At 40.9% G+C, this 20,174-nt stretch overlaps 1 protein-coding gene across 1 annotated transcript in view; it reads left to right on the top strand.

Annotated features, from left to right (window-relative positions):
* The window catches only part of sema3bl (sema domain, immunoglobulin domain (Ig), short basic domain, secreted, (semaphorin) 3bl), a 59,802-nt gene extending 40,015 nt beyond the window's left edge, over positions 1-19,787 (top strand). The window contains exons 5-16 of the mRNA XM_070910784.1: positions 4,769-4,859; positions 6,769-6,885; positions 7,246-7,388; positions 9,023-9,137; positions 9,363-9,432; positions 10,073-10,217; positions 14,525-14,756; positions 14,992-15,083; positions 15,418-15,459; positions 15,572-15,797; positions 17,744-17,874; positions 19,205-19,787. Coding sequence (XP_070766885.1) covers positions 4,769-4,859; positions 6,769-6,885; positions 7,246-7,388; positions 9,023-9,137; positions 9,363-9,432; positions 10,073-10,217; positions 14,525-14,756; positions 14,992-15,083; positions 15,418-15,459; positions 15,572-15,797; positions 17,744-17,874; positions 19,205-19,717 — 1,917 coding nt within the window. The 3' untranslated portion in view covers positions 19,718-19,787. The remainder of the gene's footprint in view (positions 1-4,768; positions 4,860-6,768; positions 6,886-7,245; positions 7,389-9,022; positions 9,138-9,362; positions 9,433-10,072; positions 10,218-14,524; positions 14,757-14,991; positions 15,084-15,417; positions 15,460-15,571; positions 15,798-17,743; positions 17,875-19,204) is intronic.
* Positions 19,788-20,174: the final 387 nt, after the last annotated feature.

Here is a 20,174-nt window from a genome sequence, read left to right as displayed (position 1 = left end):
TAAATATAAATATATAGAGACAAATGTGTAGAAAGACACAGATTGATACACACACACACACACACACACACACACACAGGGAAGCAGACATTTATACATCTAACAACAACTGACAGATTGAACACTGATGCAGTTCAGATGCTCCATTTTTACATAAAAGCCCACTTTAATGAACAGTTCTGCTTTTTGGCACTTTGAAAGTTACTTGCTGAATAACTCACTTCCTCTCACCATGATGGCTGACTTCCATGACAACAATTGTAGGTGCTGCACATGAGACACTTTTTAAGTCCAGTGGGGGAAAAAAAAGTTCTTCAACAGGATCAATCGCACAGCATCAACGTGGAAAAAAAGTAGACTAAAAAGATTGAAGGCATTATAAAAAATGAATTGCTTATGAATCACCCTTTTATTTTCCCCATGTATGTTGCCTTTGGATCAAAGTCCTAGAAACTGGAGATGAGTAAAGACTCTTATTTTACTGCTTCTGTCCTTTCTGTAATTTTTGCTCTATTTCAAGTCCTTTTAATACTCTGGTCCTGTCTCACTCTGTCTCTTGCTCTTTCTCTACTTTATATATCTGTTTTTCACTTTCTTTCAACGGACGAGAATGAAAAGCAAAGAACGGTGAAATGAGAGAGTGAGCTTCCCATGTTTTCACTAGAGTGAGAGATGAGTGGTGAGAGAGGGAGCCCGGTCATTATTTGACTGGACAGTGAGGAAAAGGCCAAGTACAACAGCATTTCAAATGTAGCCTGTTGGTTGGCCAAGTTGCCTTTAAGATGTTTGAAGTGAGTCCAAACTGTAGACTTTTAGATATTTAACATTTTTTTAAAAACCAGACTATTAGACTAAATGTGCAGCTAACTTATATCCTGTGTTAAGCTATGAATAATAAAGCATGGGAAATTAAAAATGGATGTTTGGAATTCAAAGATAAAACCTGGGACTCTTGACAGATGTTTCAAGTCATCACATTTAAAAGGGCAGCACTGGTTCATTTGTTGCAGAATTTTATACACTTATGTAGCATCAACATCTACTTCAAAACATTAAAAGTGTGGGAGGACAGGAGGGGAGGAAGATGAGAGGCTTGAAGGAGCTGGGAGTACAAATGGTGGATGTCTGCTTTGTTTAACTCAGTTGGACAGGGGAAGAGAGATGGGACAGGGAGAGAGGCATTAGACAAGATGCTGTTTGGTGGTATTATGGTTATGATTAAAACGGAAAGTCTCCCTTCTGTCACTCCTGGATCTTTGTGTCTACTGGTAAGGTCCAAATGTCCTCACAAAGACAGAAAGACAAGCCTGTTCTGCCGCCCCAGTCAAATAAAATCCCATGTTAGATGTTAAATGTAACTGCATCTCATCTTAATGACATGTAACAGAGTGGATGCATCACTTTTATATGTCATAATCTGTCATGTTAGGCTTGACATGAAAGTGTCCCTCAGCCTGTACCTCAATTCTGTGATTCTCAGGAACTGATACCAAAAACATCCATTCCTGTTTAATAGCTGTTTTGTTGTCTTAGGCTCAAAAAGTGACTAACTTTGCTGAGCAGCGGCCACTGTGACCAAAAATGACAATTACGGGATAATGTAACACTGGCACAGAGAAGAGTCATACATGACGTTTAGCTAAATAACATTAGCCATCATAAGCTAGTGGTCGTACCAGACCAAGTAAGACCATAGCAGGAAAACTCCTGCTGCATTGTATTGCTAATGAATTCTAACATTTCACTTGTGTGCTATTTAGGCCTTTAAATGTACATAATCTCACTTTAAGATTTAGGGTGAAGATTGTAGCCAGCGTCAGGTTTTGATTTTTGGAAAAGGCTAAGGTAATATAATGGATACTGTAGAGGTCAGTGAATGTTACTGAAAGTAAATTAAGTTTTTCACAAGTTAAGTGATACAAATGTGCATGTATGTGTGTCAGTAGTCACTTGTCTCCATGGTTTTGTTGTGGGGCTGATGTATTTTCCTTGGCACAGCCGAGTACAAAGTGGCCTGGATGTCTCTCTCTCTCTCTCTCTCTCTCTCTCTCTCTCTCTCTCTCTCTCTCTGTATCGCAGCACTTGTGTGTATTTGTCTTGGCAGAGTTCGGCCAGAGTGACTCTGACAGTCTAATCAGCTGCACAGGCAGCCACACCATTCCTCCGGATCACAATGAGATAACACAGACGCAAACATGCACACACACAAACAGTCTCTTGCACATACAAGATGCACAAGTGTGCAGTGAAAGATAGGGCACAGGAGAGCACAAACACATACTAACACTCACAGTGTGTCAATCCACCCAGATCACATGCATGCACACACACACACACACACACACACACACACACACACTCAGATGGGGAATACAGAAATGCAGTGACGTTCAGTAACAAGAGAGCGAAGAGGTGCTGAAAGAATGAGGATGACTAACGAGTGAGCTAAAAGTGCTCGGCAGAGAAAGAGATGGAGAGCAGAAAACAGATGGAAATAAGAGAGGAAATTCAAAAGGTTCACAGGACGACGAAACGAACAAACACACTTAAAAAATGATGTGCATCAATGCTAACAAAGACATTTTTATTGCTCAGTATATCTATGATATAAATAATTGTGTTTGCACAAAAGCCATCATCTTCAGCGTGTGATTGGTCAGTAAGAACCACTTTTCTTCAAATAGTTAGTGATGGGAATTACGACTCTTTGAGGGAGGCTGGATCTTATGGCTCCGTTCATTTCTGAGAGTCCTCATACTTTTTTTTTTTTTTTTTAGGGGAGCAGGGGTTTATCTGCAAAATAATCGCTCGGATGATGATAGACTTAGACATCCCACCAATATAATTTCACTGTGCACGTGTGGACTCGGTTTAGCAGCACTAAATTACTCGTATTGCCAGACCTAATGTCAATGATCTGCATTGTAAACACTGCAAAATTGAGCAATGATACAAAGAACAGCCCTCACTGAGTACAACGTTGAAAAGAATCGGATTGGTCATGAGCGTAACATTACTACAAATAGTGGATTTCCAGTTTTGGAACAAAGAAATATACATGTGGTACAACTTTAAAATGAATGAATAAATAATCATGCCGTGCATAGACTCAAGTGAAAATGACAAATGAAATCCTCATGAATTACACTGATGTACAGGACTGGAAGAATGTATGGAAAGACAAGATTCAAAATACCTTTTTAAATACCCCTCATCGTCTCAAAGTGTGAGCACGTGTATAAGCATTGTGCGTGCTGGTAGGCTGTACATGTCCACTTTGACACCTGTGAAACTCATTCAAGCCTCTTTATGAACATTCAAAAAGCGACATGTGGATCAAATAAGAAATTAACTGTCTCTCCTTATTTCCTGAGACCAGTTGGATACGCCAGTGTATATATAATCTTTTGGTGTGTTTCTGACTGTAGCAATTTACTGTGTCTATGTTACTCAGCACGTATTCCTGCACGAGTGAGTGTGTGTTGGTGCACGTACAAAACTTAATGTGTGTGGGTGTGTGTATTGTCCACTGTTTTGAACAGTATTTTTATCCCACTGACTTCAATGTCATCATCTCCCCTGTGATCTCCGTTCAGACTCTCCCTCCCAGTAACAATAGTCCATTGTCTATTAGAGGAACAGAGACTCATGCACACTGAGTTCATCGTAAGGACACTTAAATCAGTAAAAACAGGAGGTCTTTCTATAGGTCCTGTCTCTTTCCATTCTTATCCTGGAAAGCCGGCTACGTTTGGACTCACATTGATCACACCCAGGCTGCTCTGGCAGAGACAGTCTGGTACACTGATGTCGTTGAAGTGGGAGCAGAAAAGCTAAAAACAAAAGGCCTTTTGTCCACAGCGACCCTGTTTTGACCTGACAAATCACACAATCCAAGGATGTGGCCAGTGTTCATCAGGTGAACTCAACTAACTGGTGAATGACAAAGAAAGAAACATTCTGTTAATTTAGTTTGATGTAAAATGGCGATCTATGAAATTCAGGAATTCTCACTCCTAAAAGTACATTTTCCCCCCTTTTCTTTTGACTTTCCCCTCTGGCAGTCTTTTATGTACATGTCATGGATTATGACTTAATAGTTACTTGGTCAGTATGTCTTGAGTGAGTTTTACGACCCATGGAACCTGTTCTCATATGAACTGTCAAAAATCTTTCTCTCTTGATAAAGTTTGGATTTTAAGTTTTTATTTGATAACAGCATTATGTGCTTTCTTTCCCTTTGTTACCCTGCTGGCTCCTCTATATACAGTTTAGCTCTAAGGGTTGATCTGCACTGGGAACCGGGCGGGAAACTTGTCTGAACTCTGGCAACTACACTGATCCTGCATTTCCTCGTTTCTCAGACAGCGTCTTAGTTCTCAGACAGATGCAGAGTTCAGTGGAAGGACAAATAAATATGAAACACAGGCTGAAACCGAAAACAGCTCCTGTCCCACTTCTTTGTGGGGACAATGGGATAAAAGGTCTGGGTTGGTCCACTGTGCGGCCATATCCATTGAACTTCAAAGGGAGATTAATCTAAGGTGCTCTAATAGGATGACCCTGTTCCAACAGTGGAAGTGAAAAGATTTTCCACATGGAATCCAATAATTCATTTCAAGTCCATGGTCTGCAGCACATGAAGCAAGTTGATATTTCTGATGTTTCTGATGAGAAGAAATAAACACAAACATGATATATTCTGTCTTACAGACCAAATGCTGGAATGAATGACTTATAACCCTCCATGTGTCTTTTTCTTCCCCAGCATGTGTTCACAATGGACCCCACGAATGTGGAGAACGGACGAGGGAAGGTTCCACATGACCCCAGCCTCCCCTTCGCAAGCACCTTCAGTGGTATGTCCTATGTTATTTTACCGATATTTCTTAACAATTGGTTTATGGAGCTAATATGGCTAGTTGACCAGTTTCACCACGGTGGTCACAGTAACAGGGCATGCCCACGGTTTCATTCTGGCTGGTGACCTTTGTTGCATGTTATACCCCTCTACCTCCACTTGTTTCCTCTCTGCCTCTTCACTGTCCTTTGCACAAAGTCTTTATTAACAAACTATACATTTCGTAAGACCCATTGTGACAAAGTAACATTGGGGCTGATTTATAAAAGTGACAGATAATGCTGGGAGGTGTGTATATGCATCCCACGTTACAATTTATCCCACACTGTGTCGTATTTGGCAGGAAAATGTTAAATTAAAATACTCCGAAATCTGGACATCAGCAGAGATAATCAGTGGACACATAGATACAGAACAATGCACATAAAGCTGTCGAGGAATGCCATTAGGCCTGCAGAGGGTCATTGTAAAAACAGATTTTGGATTGTACATGCTGGGAGAGGATAGTGAGAGGATGGTGATTTGTTCAAGGTTTGTTCACCTGCACCAGTTTAAATGTTACTTTCAACATAGTTGGAGTGGAAAACGCAGACTCAGCAGATCTGTTGGCCTCCTAAAGGTCAGCAGGGTTGTGTAAGTTTACCAGACAGCTGGAGTTCAAGCAGACTGGCAGTCTGACTGACTACCATATTCAGGGTTTCTGTTCTGTCTCTGACCGTGACCACTGACCTCTCCGTGGATTTGTTGTTATTGTAAAGTATACCAGCCTTGAAAATAAACTTTAAAATAAGAAACAAAATAACGAGACAACTGATAGAGTAGACATACATGGAACAACAAAAATACAAACAGGCGTACACATAGAGCTTGACCAACATATTACAGCACATGATGAAATAGAAAAAGAGATGCCAAGAATAAAACAGTAAAATATGGTAGTGTAAGTCCTACTCGTTAGCTATCAACCCAATAATGTTTTCCTCTCCTCAATTTCAGGATCTTTTCCCCAAAACACACAAAGCTCAACAGGGCCTGTCATCACCAATTACTCTATCTACATGTGTCTGTTTATGTTTGCTTGAGTTTGAGTTGACTGTGTGTGTGTTAGCATCAGTTCTTATGGTAAAGTAGGATGTGTGTGCTGCACCATTATTGCAGCCAAATAAGATAAGAATGAATTTACACCCATGAGACCACTGAAACAGTCTGTGGCCACTTTCCATTTCTACAGTGGTCACTATGCTGGGAAAAACTAAAAACAGTTGTGTCTTTGAAAACAAATAGGATTATTCTGAAAAGCTATAATTCTTCATTATCTGATAGTTGTTGTAGTGAGCTGTTTCTACGCATGCTGAGGTTGCTGTCGTGTCTTATGACAGATAATCCTGACTGCTAAAGGTTTCAAGGTTCATGTACTGGTTGTGTCACAGGAAAGATTTTATTTCTATTTGCAGGAATTGCAGGAGTTGTTGAAATTGAAAGTGAGTCCATGCCTATGGTCTCAGTCTCAGTGGAGGATGTACTGTACGAAGTGTGTTTGAGTTTGGGTTTAAGATTACTCTCCCAGTGTGTTCTTTATTGGATTTGTTTTCCTCTTATTTCCTCTTTCCTTCCCTCCCTCTGCCTCATTTGCCTGAACCGCAAATGTTTTCTCTGTCACCCATGATTTCCTTATTGTTCTTCTATACAAAACGTTTTTTTATTTTCCCTAATGTCTTTTTTTTCTTGCTGCTGTTCCTTCAAATTCTTGTTATATAACCTTTTTCTCAAATTCCTTTCACTTTTTTCACTCTTACGCCTCCTCTCTATCCATGATATTTCCTATTGCACCATTCCTTTCCCCTCTTACCAATCTCTTTTAAACATTTTCTCTCTCTCCCACCACCTCTGTCCCTGACTCTCTATAGGTGGGGAGTTGTATACAGGACTGACGGCAGACTTCCTGGGTAGAGACTCTGTGATCTTCAGGAGTATGGGAGGCCGCTCCACCATGAGGACGGAGACTGACCAGAAGCTTCTCCACGGTAATGTCCCCACTGTTTTATCAACCTGTTGCCTTCAATAGAGAAATAAGACAATGTAAAGTAAACAACATTATTTTCCATATTAGGACACCTCAGAGTATATTATCATTATTATGATATGGTGTCTTATAGGCAAAAAGAACAGCTGTGTTTTTCAACTCAGGCTCTATTTGTCTGATTTACAGCACAAGACAGAACTAAAATTCTTCAAAGTTTCTTTGGTGAAAGGAGTAAAGACGACGATGGCAATAACTACATGTTTATCGTCATCACTGCACATCAAGCAGTGCCATGCAGGGAACTGATTACTGTCTTCATACTTACATCCACATCTCTCCATCCTGACGTCTTCCTCTGCAGACCCTAAGTTCATCGCTGCCCACCTCATCCCAGACAACGACGACAGAGACAACGATAAAGTGTATTTCTTCTTCACTGAGAAGGCCACGGAGGCAGGGGACAGGGAGGGGGCCATACACACACGTGTCGGACGAGTGTGTGCGGTGAGTGTAGACATTTATTTTGTGATACTCTACATGATATTGCAATTAACACTGCACCTGGCAATTTAACAAGCTTACATGGCAGCGACTTAAGTACTTGAGTTTTGGGATATCATCATTTTTGTATTTTGCTTTCACTCCATTCCAGTGCAGGTGAATGTTGTTGGTGGTGCTCAAAGCATTGAAAAATGACATATGAAAAACTCAACAGAAAGTTGTCTCTCCAGAAACAATATCCCACTTACTCGGGATAATCCAAAGACACCAGTTAGATACAGAAGCACACAGAAAGATTGAGAGATTATCTGTTGGCAGGTGGGGATTAGTGAAACCAGATATTCAGTTTCCTTATGAACATACAAATATCCAGTTCCAGGAATGAGACATCTGTAGGGGTGTTTCACGTGTTGAAGAGGTTGTGGAGCTGCGATCCGGGAGAGTCTATGAGTCCTTTTGGGCTTTCTTGTTTTCTGTAAGATCCATTATGGGTCTTAAATTCTTAAAGTCTACGCAAGGCCCTTCAGTCTGATGTATGGATTCACACTCCCACTGGAACAAAAGGTTATGTGAGAACACCTGCAGAGAAAAAGTGAGGTAGAAAGAGACAGTAATTTGATTTATGGGTTATTCTCTACTCGGTCACATACAAGTATCTGCAGGATTCACTTCCCAGGACAGGAGGTAATGGTTTTATGGGTTTATTCTCCTATTGTGACAGTTTAAAAACTCTCTCATGGAAAAGACAAATGTCTTCTGGGGCAATCAAATATTTACATTTCCCCAAAGGACTGTGAAGGCGTCGTGATATTCAGAATCCATTCTTCTTCCAAAACACACGCAGCTGTCAAACTGCCCAACTGTGATCCCCATCTGCTCTGCACACTCACACATTCTTTTACGCATTGATTTGTCTTATAAAACCATATGTCTCCAAATATAGGTATGCATAGAAGAGTACAAGCAAATACACACACACATACACACACTCAAACGCACAGCTGCAGGTTTTCCTTAGAGGCTGTTCGACTGTGCCAGAAAAGTTTGTATAAACTTATTACTTTCTTTGTCATCCTCATCTTCATCTCTCTTACTCCTCCATCTGTGTCTCTTTCTCTCCCTATGTACATGTATTATAGTATTTCCTCTTCAGCCCTCTTTTTCTCCCTCAGGCGAATCTGAATGGTTGTCATCACTCCCCCTGTGGTGCTTCTTGCCAAGAAGCCAATTATCAACGCTGATCATCATCACACACACACACACACACACACAGGAAAATGTCCATGCATGCTGTCATGCATATATATGTGCACACACTTACATTCCCTCAGTATCTTTTGTGAGTCCCAACACATTTATTCTCTGCAAAAGAAAAGGGACTGTGCTCACAAAAGATTCAAAAGAGGCATACTTTAGTTTCATCCTAATTGTGTGTGTGTGTGTGTGTGTGTAGTGTAATGTACAGCAGCAGTAGTTTAATGTGATGTAGTGTATTTTTTAACAGAAAGTATAAGTGCTGACTTTCAGCTTTAATATTGTTTCAGTCCAAATCCAAAACAATGAAAGTGTGTATTTGGAAGTGAATATGCTGCTGTGTTTTGTGATTGTGTTCACTGTATTTCTGTCTTTTCTGCCAGAATGACGTTGGAGGCCAGAGAGTGCTGGTGAACAAATGGAGCACCTTCATCAAAGCCAGACTGGTCTGCTCTGTACCAGGACCTCACGGCATCGACACACACTTCAACCAGCTGGGTGAGATACACACAAACCTCTTTTACAAGGCTGTGCTTTTGCATCTGCACACATGCAGTGACATGCAGTAGCGTTTCATGTACAGATGCGCACACACTATCGACACACAATTGTCCTCTTTTATACACATTCTTCCACTCACAAAATGCATAGGAGCATAAATTCATACATCATACTGTATGTAACACACATACTAAATGACGTTGTCTTTTTTATGTAAAAAAGAGGACGTTTTCCTGCTGAGGACCAAGGATGAGAGGAACCCAGATGTTTATGGGATCTTCAGCACCATCAGGTGAATAAAGCTTCATACTTGTTTACAGGTTATCTTCATATTAACATTGTTTTTCCTTGATTTAAAGGCAGTGTATGCTATAACGTGTCCTGCCATTGGAAGGTTTAAATGTGCCATCCTGACCTATAGAGCTACTAAAACCTAAAGTAATTTGATATTTGTGATTTGGAAAGTTGTAGTGATCCATGGTGATTGAAATACTGAATTAGAGGCTTCTTCACTATCATATACTTAAAGAGCAACATAACAGCAGCTGAAAATCACGTGTTTGCTGACGTTTAACTCCTGAGCTTGCTGCAGCGATGTAGGCGTGTACTCTGGGTTGTGTCAGTACACCGTGACATCACTGTTGAGTGTGGTCAGTGGAGAGAGGTGCAACAGATCTGAAACCAGTTAAAAACTGCTTTTCAGCCTGGTAGTTAGTTACTCAAGTGATGATGTTTAAATTATGTTTGTCACTTGACTTACATCCAATAATACTGTTGTTTCTGATAGACTTTAAAACCATTATTTCCTACAAGTTCCTGTTTCTTGTAAATGTAACTGAATCTGCCCACATTTCTTATCAAATATTTAATCCAAATAATAAAGTAACATGTGGACATGTTCAACTGTATATTTCCCCCTCTCTCCTCCACAGTAATGTGTTCCAGGGTTTCGCTGTGTGTGTTTACCGTATGGCTGACATCAGAGAAGCCTTCAACGGACCCTTTGCTCATAAAGAGGGTCCTGACTACCAGTGGGGGGCCTATGAAGGCAGGGTCCCTTATCCAAGACCAGGCGTGGTAAGTGACTTTACAACATTATGAGGAAACACAGATTTACATTTCTCTATCCTCTGCTGATACTACTGCTGAACTACTGGATGTCCAGTGTTTTTGTCTTTTTCTAGTTCTTTCTATAGAAGAAGTCTATAAAGTAGATGGGAGAGAGAGAAAGAAAGGTGGTGAGCTAAGGGAGCACACGGGGGAACAAAAAGAAAACACACAAAAAAACAAATAAATGTATGCTAATGCTAATACCAATACTATCTTTACCACCGCCAACACTACTATTGTTATTATTACAACCACTGCCATCACTAATAACAATAACAATAATATTAATAATATAGTCAGGGAGGGTGCTAGCAGCACATCCAACGTCACCATTTCTGAAATACAGGCAGCAGGCCAGGAACCTTAGAGTTGTTTTGGAGGCTGACCTGAACTTTAAAGGCACATCAGTAACATAAAAACTTTACTTTATTTATTACTTACTTGGATTTACTGAACTTCAGTCTGATGACTTGGATTAATTTTTCTACAGACATTATATGGATGGCACTGCATTTTCCTCTAAACATATGTGTTGTGATGTGATACAGTTGTGTACAAAGCAAATGTAAAGAGGTTGCTCAGGCCTACTGTGTGTGCTACCGTAGAACAGAGAGGGGGAAAGGATTGCAAATTGAAAGGTGGTAAAAACATTAAAGATGAGGCGTGGAAAGTTTCCATATCAGTAAAGTAAACTACTGCATGTGGTAGTGCAGCTGCGGTGAGTGTATACAGTACAGAGCCTTCTCCTGGTTTACATCCTGACTCTCAGTGGAGCCCTGTCATGTTCTCTCAACCACATCACTGTGATTCAGACTTCTATACGCACAAATACACGCGTGTAGGCAACACACATACACACAATCACGTCTCGCGTGTAATTCCACCTCATTAGCAGAGTGAAGGAGAGCGTATGGAGGGAGAAGGAATATGAACAATGTGAGAACAGAGCAGACACCTTGTGGTTTCACTCTGCTGACTCTCTGATTAACAGGAATGTTTTGGCCCAAAACTGAGAGTATAAGAGAGAGAGAGGGAGGAAATGGAGGAAGAGAGGAAACAGAGAAAAAGGTGATGACTCAGGGGAAGCTGATGAAGAGGTACAGGTTGGTAGAAGAGAAGGAGAGTGAGAAGATAGAAGGGGGTCCGTTGATTTAGGCTTCTTTCTCCTTGAAATATTCATTAATATATTCATATTCATCAAAACTCATTTTGCAATCCTGCCTGGATGTTTAGCTGGAGTTAAAATAAAAACCTTAGATTTTTCTGTCTCACTTGCACCAGACAGAACATTATAGTCCATTTTATTTTCCTGGATTTTCCATTGTAACAGATTTAAACTTTGTAAAACTGTAATATCCATCATGTCTCATACTCACCTGTCAGAACTTTCCCAGGAACGGAAAGTTTAGTTTCACCTTCTGAAAGAGCTAATTTGAGAGAGATTTGGAGGATTTATCCTCCCTAGATATTTATCTCGGAATGAAATATTACTTGTTTAAAGTTGTGTCCAACCTCATTCTGTAATAGAGGAAATGATGGGTCTTTATTGCAGATTTACCAGAGCTTTAGTGGTAATCCTACCTGGGCTTTGGCATTAAATTTCAAAGTGTGTGATGTATTTGTTTGCCTGTCTCTGTCACACACACTGACATCCATTTTCAACATTAAAGCCTCATGTTTGATACTTAAATCTCGAGCTTTTGGGTTGCTACCACACATATTTTATCCTTGATGATCCATACAGCATTTAATTTACCTAGGTGTCATTTCTGACGTGAAAATCACTTTGCCTGTTTTAAATCAACCATACTATATTATGCTGTCACCTCGATAGTCATCATCTGCATATGTTGCTTCCTATATACAATTAAGTACAGGAGGAACCATGAAGTATTTTATTGGTACACTGTAAATCGTGGGCTGTGTTATAAAGCGTTACCAAAAACGGATTCTACTGTGTTTGACAAAGATCCTATACTTGGGGATCTTTAGTATCTTTTTGTCGGATTGCAAATGAGTTAAACCACAACCAGAGAGGTTGATGTAGACATGAGGAAAGTGATTTTTGAACCTCAGCTAATCTCGCTCTCCTCTGCTGTGTCTGTTTCTTACAATGGATACATTTCCTATATGCAGTTCTAAAAGGCTTACACAATGCATAACACATACTGTACATGCAAACACACTCACATACGCAGTAATAATGGACAAGAATAGATGTCTGCCAAATAGGCTCACCTCTTCTCTCTCTCATTAATTCTCACTTGGCTCTTGAGATTGAAAGCAGCGAAGTTTGGATGAGCTGACACTAGATTTTGGAGCTATTCCAGTTTGGGTTTTATGTGCTGTGCAAAACAGATGAGGAGTAGTTGAGTGAGCAGCTTAAAAACTGACATATCAAGGATGTGAACAGGGAGCTGCACAAGCAGGAGTGTGTAACTGTGTGAAAGCTGAGGAAATCTTACATAAATACATGTTAAAAAAAAATAGTCCCTTCAGTTCCAAAAGGAAAGGTTATTTTGTTTGAATGTAAAAATAACAATTATGTTGACATTAGTATAGAGCTTGCCAACAGATTGGGAAGCATTGCTAGAGAGGTATGCTTGGACCCCATTTTGAATTATACACAAACATCAGAACTTGTGCGCTACTTATTATAAATAATCATTCTGTACACAAATCTAAATTTTTTGGGAAGCGTTTGAAGTTAGCGAGTTGGAGAAGTGAACTTTGCTTACACATGCCACACCCTCTGCAATACTAAATTGATTCCATTTAGTAAACCACACTCAGAGGAATGTACTATTATACATCAATCAGTTTGTGCATTTTGAGTCTAACGTACCTGCACAGTTCAAATCCCCCTTCTGAAATCCAGACCATTACAGGGCCATCGTGTGGATCAGTTACTGTTGTGATAAGCAGGAGTAACAATATTTCAACCGTATGGAAGTACAGTCTGGAATATCAATATCAGGCAATGAGATTTACACAAATAGCAACTGCTCTCTCAAGAATCTCATCTGTTTAAGAGACTCAATTACATGCTACCCTTTTCTCACCCTTAATTTATGATATTTGGAGAAGTTGTCAGCCTCATAATTTTGACATATGCTTTCATTTTAGTCAGTCGCTGCTGAAGTGTTACTTTTCTTTACTGATTGAACTTCTCTCATCCAAATCTCTCTGTCATCCCTTTGTCTTTATGAAACGATCACTTTGGCTGCTTCCAAGGCTCTCAGGTTATTTGAAAGTAATATTTTTTGTCTATACTCTTGTCGCCACAGAGAAGCTAATTTGATCTTGCAGCTTTCAGGTATATTTCCAAGTGAAATCAACCCCAAAAGCACGTTCTTTGGCCAAATAAGATTAGATTGGAGTCTTGTGAACCCTGGAAGGAGCTCTGTAAAGACAAAGTTCGCCCCCTCCCTCGTTATTGATCTTAATTGGACAAAACTTCAGGTTGCATCATCCTTTAGTTGTGACAGGAATCCCTGAATTAAAGAGAACCATGAATGAAGTGGCAGTTTCTGAAGAGGGTAAATCTGCTTTTAATGAAGAATAAACAAACGTGTCATCACTCATGATGGTTTTGGCCACCAGCAGAGGCAACAGAGCCAAGTACTTCTGCACTGAGCACTTTACTTACCCATAGTTGCGTTAAACATATGTAAAACAGTTGGAGTGAAGACTTTCAAAAACGTAGCTGTGCGTGACAAAGACTTTGGCCTCTTTGCAAAGAATTGCTGATCTGAATCAGGAGCAAATCCAAAGGTCATATGATTCATGTAAATGCCTTTACTTGGACAAGGTTCAACCCTCTTAATCATATGAGTTACGCAGTATCTTGGCCAAGGACCAGCACATTCATTTTTGTCATTACTATAGTGACACAAATGGGAGTTTTTAACTAACAACAAACTGCTTCTACAGAGCTGTTTGCAAGCACATAACTTTACAGCAGTTGTGAACTTTCATCTAAAGTTTTTCAGGCACAATAAAACTGCTAATGAGGGTTCTTTGAGAAGACGTTAAGCCAAATCATAATTAGGCCACAATTCTTTTGGAAAGCACACTACCAGTGGTGGAAAATGGTAGGAATACTTTTTTGATTTAAACTCTTCCTTCTGTCTTTCTTCTGTTTGTGTATCCCTCCATCCATGTTTTTCTCTTCCAGTGTAGCATCATCAGTGAGCCAGCCAAGGATTTAACCAAAATAGTTCTTTTTAATAACCCACATCCACATCATTCTTGTCCCTCCCCCGTGTCTCCAGTGCCCTAGTAAAATCACCAACCAGCCAGGCAGAGAGTTTGGCAGCACAAAGGACTTCCCTGATTCGGTGCTGCAGTTTGCCCGCAACCACCCGTTGATGTGGCGACCAGTGTTTCCTGCCCTGCGCCAACCTGTGCTCGTAAAGGCCAACATTCCTTACAAGCTGAAACAAATTGTGGTGGACCGGGTTGAGGCAGAGGACGGGCAGTATGATGTCATGTTCATTGGCACAGGTAAGTGTGTGTGATTCCTTGCCTTTCCAAAATTCAATTAAATTGAAATTCAATTCGCTTTTGTGTAGCTGAAGGTCAAAAGGTAATTGCGTTTGTGGTGTTAAGGATGAAACGTTATTGAGCCCTGTGGAGAAATTGGATTGTAGGGGCAGATAAGTCTTTGGCATAAAATGTAGACGTTCTGTTCCTGTTCTGTAACCTTGTCACTTACAGTATGTGTTCGCTTGTCTTTCAGACATTGGTACAGTATTGAAGGTCATTGCCCTGCACAGTGGAAACAGCCTGGAGACAGAGGAGGTCACACTGGAGGAGCTACAAGTCTTTAAAGTAAGTTTTACTCCATCAGATGTCTCAATATTTCTCTATGTGTTTCTCTCTGCTTCCTGCTAAGTCATTGTTTTTTTAAGGCCACATCAAAGAAGCTGCCAGTCATCGTTATAGATAACATTTCTTTCACGGTGTCTCTTTGTAGTCGACAGACCCACAAAGATGTCTTAAAAGAGAAGTTGTTTCAAAACCTATTACATTCTGAATGACAATCTTTTCTCCAAAGTTTATTAAAGATTAGTTTCTTCTCCATCAAATTTGCTTTGGATTTTCGTATTGTAAGCCATTTCACACATTGTGAAGTACCTGAGGTCAATTATTTTCATTTTTGCAGGTGCCAACTCCGATTACGTCAATGGACATATCTGTGAAAAGGGTAAGTTGATCTGTAATTACTAACTTTCCATTAACCTAAACCATTATTATATAACAATATTATCTTCATCCTGCCTTGCTTCCTTTTTTTCTCCTCTCATCACTTCAAACAGCAAGCCCTGTATGTGGGCTCTCCAGCAGGTGTGGCGCAGGTCAAGCTGCATCGCTGTGAGACTTATGGGAAAGCCTGTGCTGAGTGCTGCCTGGCCAGAGACCCTTACTGCGCCTGGGATGGATCATTGTGCGCGCGATATATGCCCAACAGCAAACGCCGCTACCGCAGACAGGACATCAGACATGGAAACCCCGCGCTGCAGTGTGTGGATCAGAATCTGAGTGGTAAGTGGTACGAGTGGTACCGACTTAAACCCTTCTTTTGTGCCTTCCTTGTTCATTATGCAGGACTGTTTCTTGGCAGGTTGCAGTCTCTGCTGGTCGCCTAGAAACCTCACAGTGGCGACTCCAGGAAGTCACAGCGCCAAAAAAAAAGCCAAAGCCAAGCACATAACCCCTTGTAAAACTGCAACTTCTTGTTTTTACACTTTGTTGTAATGTTGTGTGTGTGTGTTTTATACGGACAACACAAATGAGATATAACGTTTTAATTAGTGAGCCAGGTGGTAACGATCATCTCATCTATCTCCTGGCAATTTGGCATTTTGCAAATGTCGAACTATGCTTGGAGAGATAATTAAAGATACAAGCGGCCAAACTCATGCTCCACCTACTCCACCATTAAGAAGTGGATGGGAAAATTGAGAAAGGAAAAGGAAAGCTGAATTATGGCCATGGATAGGAGATTCAGGTAAACAAACAACAAACATAGACAAAATATACTATCACCTGGATGGTTGTCTTCATAGAGAAGTAATTAATACCACAGATAATGCATATTTTTCTTTTTAAAACTGCTCATTAGGTTTGGTTTTAAGGTCATGTTTCCAAACTTTCTGTTAGCAAAGTTTTTCCACATTCCTCCCAGCACCGTGTAGATAAGCATTACTTCTTGTATGGTCTAGACGAGGGCGGTGCTCTCCTTACACACTCTAAACTATTTAGCTGCGGATAGGAAGACGACCAGTGAGACTCCACTCTTGTGTATACTGTACGTGAGTCTGTAAACACCTGAGGTCCAGAGGAAGATGCTATTGGACATGTGCCAACCTGTGTTTGAATGAAGATTGTATGTACATGTTTGTGTCTGTTAGGGTCAGTGTATGTCTCTGCGCCTCTTTCTCAGGATGGAAGCCAAAGAGTGTGTTTATGTGAGAAGTCAGATTTGTACAAGTCTGTCAGTTTATCCAAGCTGTGTGAGACAAACGTTGTGTAGTATATTAGAGAGAAAAACTCCACAACAACACGTCTGTTTACACTCTACACGTTCAGTGCATGTATAACACAGCCTTGTACTTATTTCACGCCAGAACTTACACCTTGTTGCGTTTTGAGAGACATTATAAATAGATCTCCATATTTTTGCCGTCATTAATCCTTAACAACCTTGGTAAGAGGATAGAAAGACAGAACGAAACATGATGATAAGAGTGTGTGTGTGTATGGCAGAGAGAGAGAGAAGGAGGAGCTGAGAGATTGACAGATAAACTCCAACTATCAGCCATCGGCAATCTCATGAAAAGCAAGAGCAAACGAAAAGTAGACAGACAAATGAGTGGGAGAAGATGGATAAAGGGGATGTGGAGGTGAGGGTAACAAAAAGCGTGAAGACAGACAATAAGGAGAATAACAAGGCCGTGGACAGGAATGGGAGAAAGGGTGTGTGCATGTGTTGGATGAGTGTAGGTGATGAAATACGCCTCCGTCATCCCTTTGGATGAACCCACATTTTACAAGGTTTCTTTGTGCCAAGGTGTCAAGTTGTTGTTAAAGTAAAATTCCCAGAGGCACGAGTTGTCTTTGCAAAGACTGAAATATCTTCCGAACTTCAGAGTTTCACTATGTGTTAGAGGTGTATTCTTAATGTGTACTCACATGACAAGTGAACTTTTCACAAGGTGCAGGTACACATTTTTTTCTGAGAGCCTTTCCTGATTTTAATTTTCTTTTTTAAGCGTCTTTCCTTTAAAAATGTTTTTCTCCTCCTGCCTTTTTATACACTGTAATAGTATCTGTCGCCTTTGTGAAGCACTTTGTAGTGTGTATTTTGAGTATTTTAAGTGCTCTAACCCATAACAGGAGTTAAGTCCTTTACTTTTGCAGTGCTCAACAGACTGACAGCCTTCATTTTTCATTATTTCACAATCTTTCAAATGATCTCTTTTAACCAGAAGACCTTGATGTGACAGAAGACAGGGTGGTGTACGGGACAGAGAACAACAGCACCTTCCTGGAGTGTGTTCCCCGCTCTCCACAAGCTACTGTTACCTGGCTCATCCAACGTGACGACCGCAAGGAAGAGGTGAGATGATAAGTAAATAGCCATCAGATCAAAATCAAGATAATAAAATGCCACCCTTTTCTAACACATCTGTGAAGGTGGGTAAGCTTTGGGAGACAGATGAGTGGAAGAATGAAGCTTCTGGCCAACAGTGGCCTGAGTAACTGCCTATAAAAGTGAGGTTTGTGTGTGAATTTGGCATGTGGTTGACACATTTGACAGCAATTTGACACATGGTTGAAATTAAGCAGTTATATTTCAAAGGCAAACGCACAACTGCTCGTTCTCGGATAAACAATGAATTCTTTGCAAACCTTGACCACATGCCACTGAAAGTGTCACTCAATGTCTACTCATTACTGTGACTTAAACACAGTGTTGCAACGTCCTTTTAAAGCGCTACTCAGAAAATGATGTTGCTGTGTTTGCCCACATCCACAGTAATCATTCATTTGTTTGAGGGTATGTTTCTCCAAGCTTAACTGAGTGCCTCGGTCAGGCATGCGAGTCTTAAGGCATTACCACCCCTCTCCATTTCCTTGCAAATAAACATTTGGCTGCCACTCCAGCTGACAAGGCTGCCATGTTTGTGTTGGCACAGAAGGAGAGTTAGACAAGCAGAGGAATGGAATCTGAAGAGGGGGTGAGGTACAGGAGGTAGGTCGAGAAAAGAAAGGTATAAATGAATGGAGGAGAGGTGTGGGGTGGAGGTAGGTAAGGAAAGGAAGAGAGAATGAGACGAAAGAAAAGGGCAGAGAAAGTAAAAACTAACAGTGACTGGATTTCATGGTACATTCTTGCTGTTGCAATTCAAGCTGAGCAAACAATACAAGGAGTCGATTTCTCCTTCTTTTATTTCTCATGCGATGAAGTGGATTATATGCTCTTTGCTATAACCTCAAAAATTCTGGCTTTAAAATGTGTTATTTGTCAAAGCATCTTGCTTAACAACTTAAAACGTTAAAACTGCATTTAAAGTCAAAAGGCTTATTTTATATAAAAATATTTTTATATACTAGAAAAGCTAATTTCTTAACTGTATATGCAACATTCATTCATTCATGCAGCAACATTCACAAAGTGTAAGCGAAAGCATCAACTTTCAATTCATTTTGTTTGAATTTTGCATACAAAGCTTACCTGGTTTGCTGTTTAAAGGTGTAAAAGATAACTGTGTCCCATTTGTTTCTCTCTATGACATGGCAGGGACTGTCGCAGCCCAATCTGAAACTAAACTAAATTTCTACTGTAAAATTCAAGAGAATGTCAGTGATGTCATAAAATCTTAATAATATGTTGTTATGTTGCTATTGTATGTAAAAGTTACGAACAGACACATACTTTCTCTCAGGTGAAGCTAGACGATCGCGTGATGTCTACGGAGCAGGGCCTCCTGTTTCGTCGTCTCTTCCGCCACGACGAAGGCGTGTACATCTGCCGATCCCGAGAGCACGGCTTCACACAGACCCTGGCCCACATCACCCTCGAAGTCCTCCAGGGGGAGACTGTGGACGAGCTCATGGCACGTGACCACGCCGGCCTCTCGGACTCGTTCAAAGACCGGTCTGCAGGAAGCTACAGGGCCTGGATGCCTTGTAGCGCATACAGCAGGGGCGGCTCATCAAGCCAAATGGGCCAATCGCGTACATGGTTCAAGGATATCATGCAGCTGATCGGGCCGTCGAACCTGCCGCATGTGGAGGAGTACTGCGAGAGAATGTGGTGCAACGACAAGCTGAGGAGGAAACACAAGAGCATGCTGGAGAAATACCGCCAGGCGCAGGAGAGCGCCAGGAAGGCTCGCAGCAAGAGCTCCGGCGAACGTAACCGGACGCCAAGGGATCTCAGCGCATGGGAGGAGTAACGGAGAGAAAGCGAGCAGGGGGAAAGAGAAGGAAAAAATGAAAGATGAAGAAAAAGGGACAAAGATTACAGTACAGGACAAGATGAATTGGGCAGCAGAAAGGGTCAAGACCAGCATCAACTCCTAACAGTTGGATATGTAAGATTAAGGTAGATCAGTGAGTCTACTTTGGCCACTGAACCTGACAGAATGCTTGTTATGTGTAGGTGAGGTGCTCGGGGATTAGATCTGGACATGGCCCAAAAAAGACAGAAGTGTTCGGTTGTCTGGAAAGACAGCACAAAAAGAAACTGCTGCTGAACTGAACAGGTTGTTGCTGATGTAATGATGTTGATAAAAAGGAGACGAGAGACAATCTGTCAAATACACTCTGAGGACTCTTTTTAAGCTCTTGACTACCAAGGACTCCTCCCCCTCTCACACTTAAGCTCTTGCATACTTTTACTGTTGTTCAGCC

This window comes from Enoplosus armatus, chromosome 8 (genome assembly GCF_043641665.1).
Source record: "Enoplosus armatus isolate fEnoArm2 chromosome 8, fEnoArm2.hap1, whole genome shotgun sequence".
In the NCBI taxonomy this organism is placed as follows: domain Eukaryota; kingdom Metazoa; phylum Chordata; class Actinopteri; order Centrarchiformes; family Enoplosidae; genus Enoplosus; species Enoplosus armatus.
This window is presented reverse-complemented; position numbering and strand designations above follow the sequence as displayed.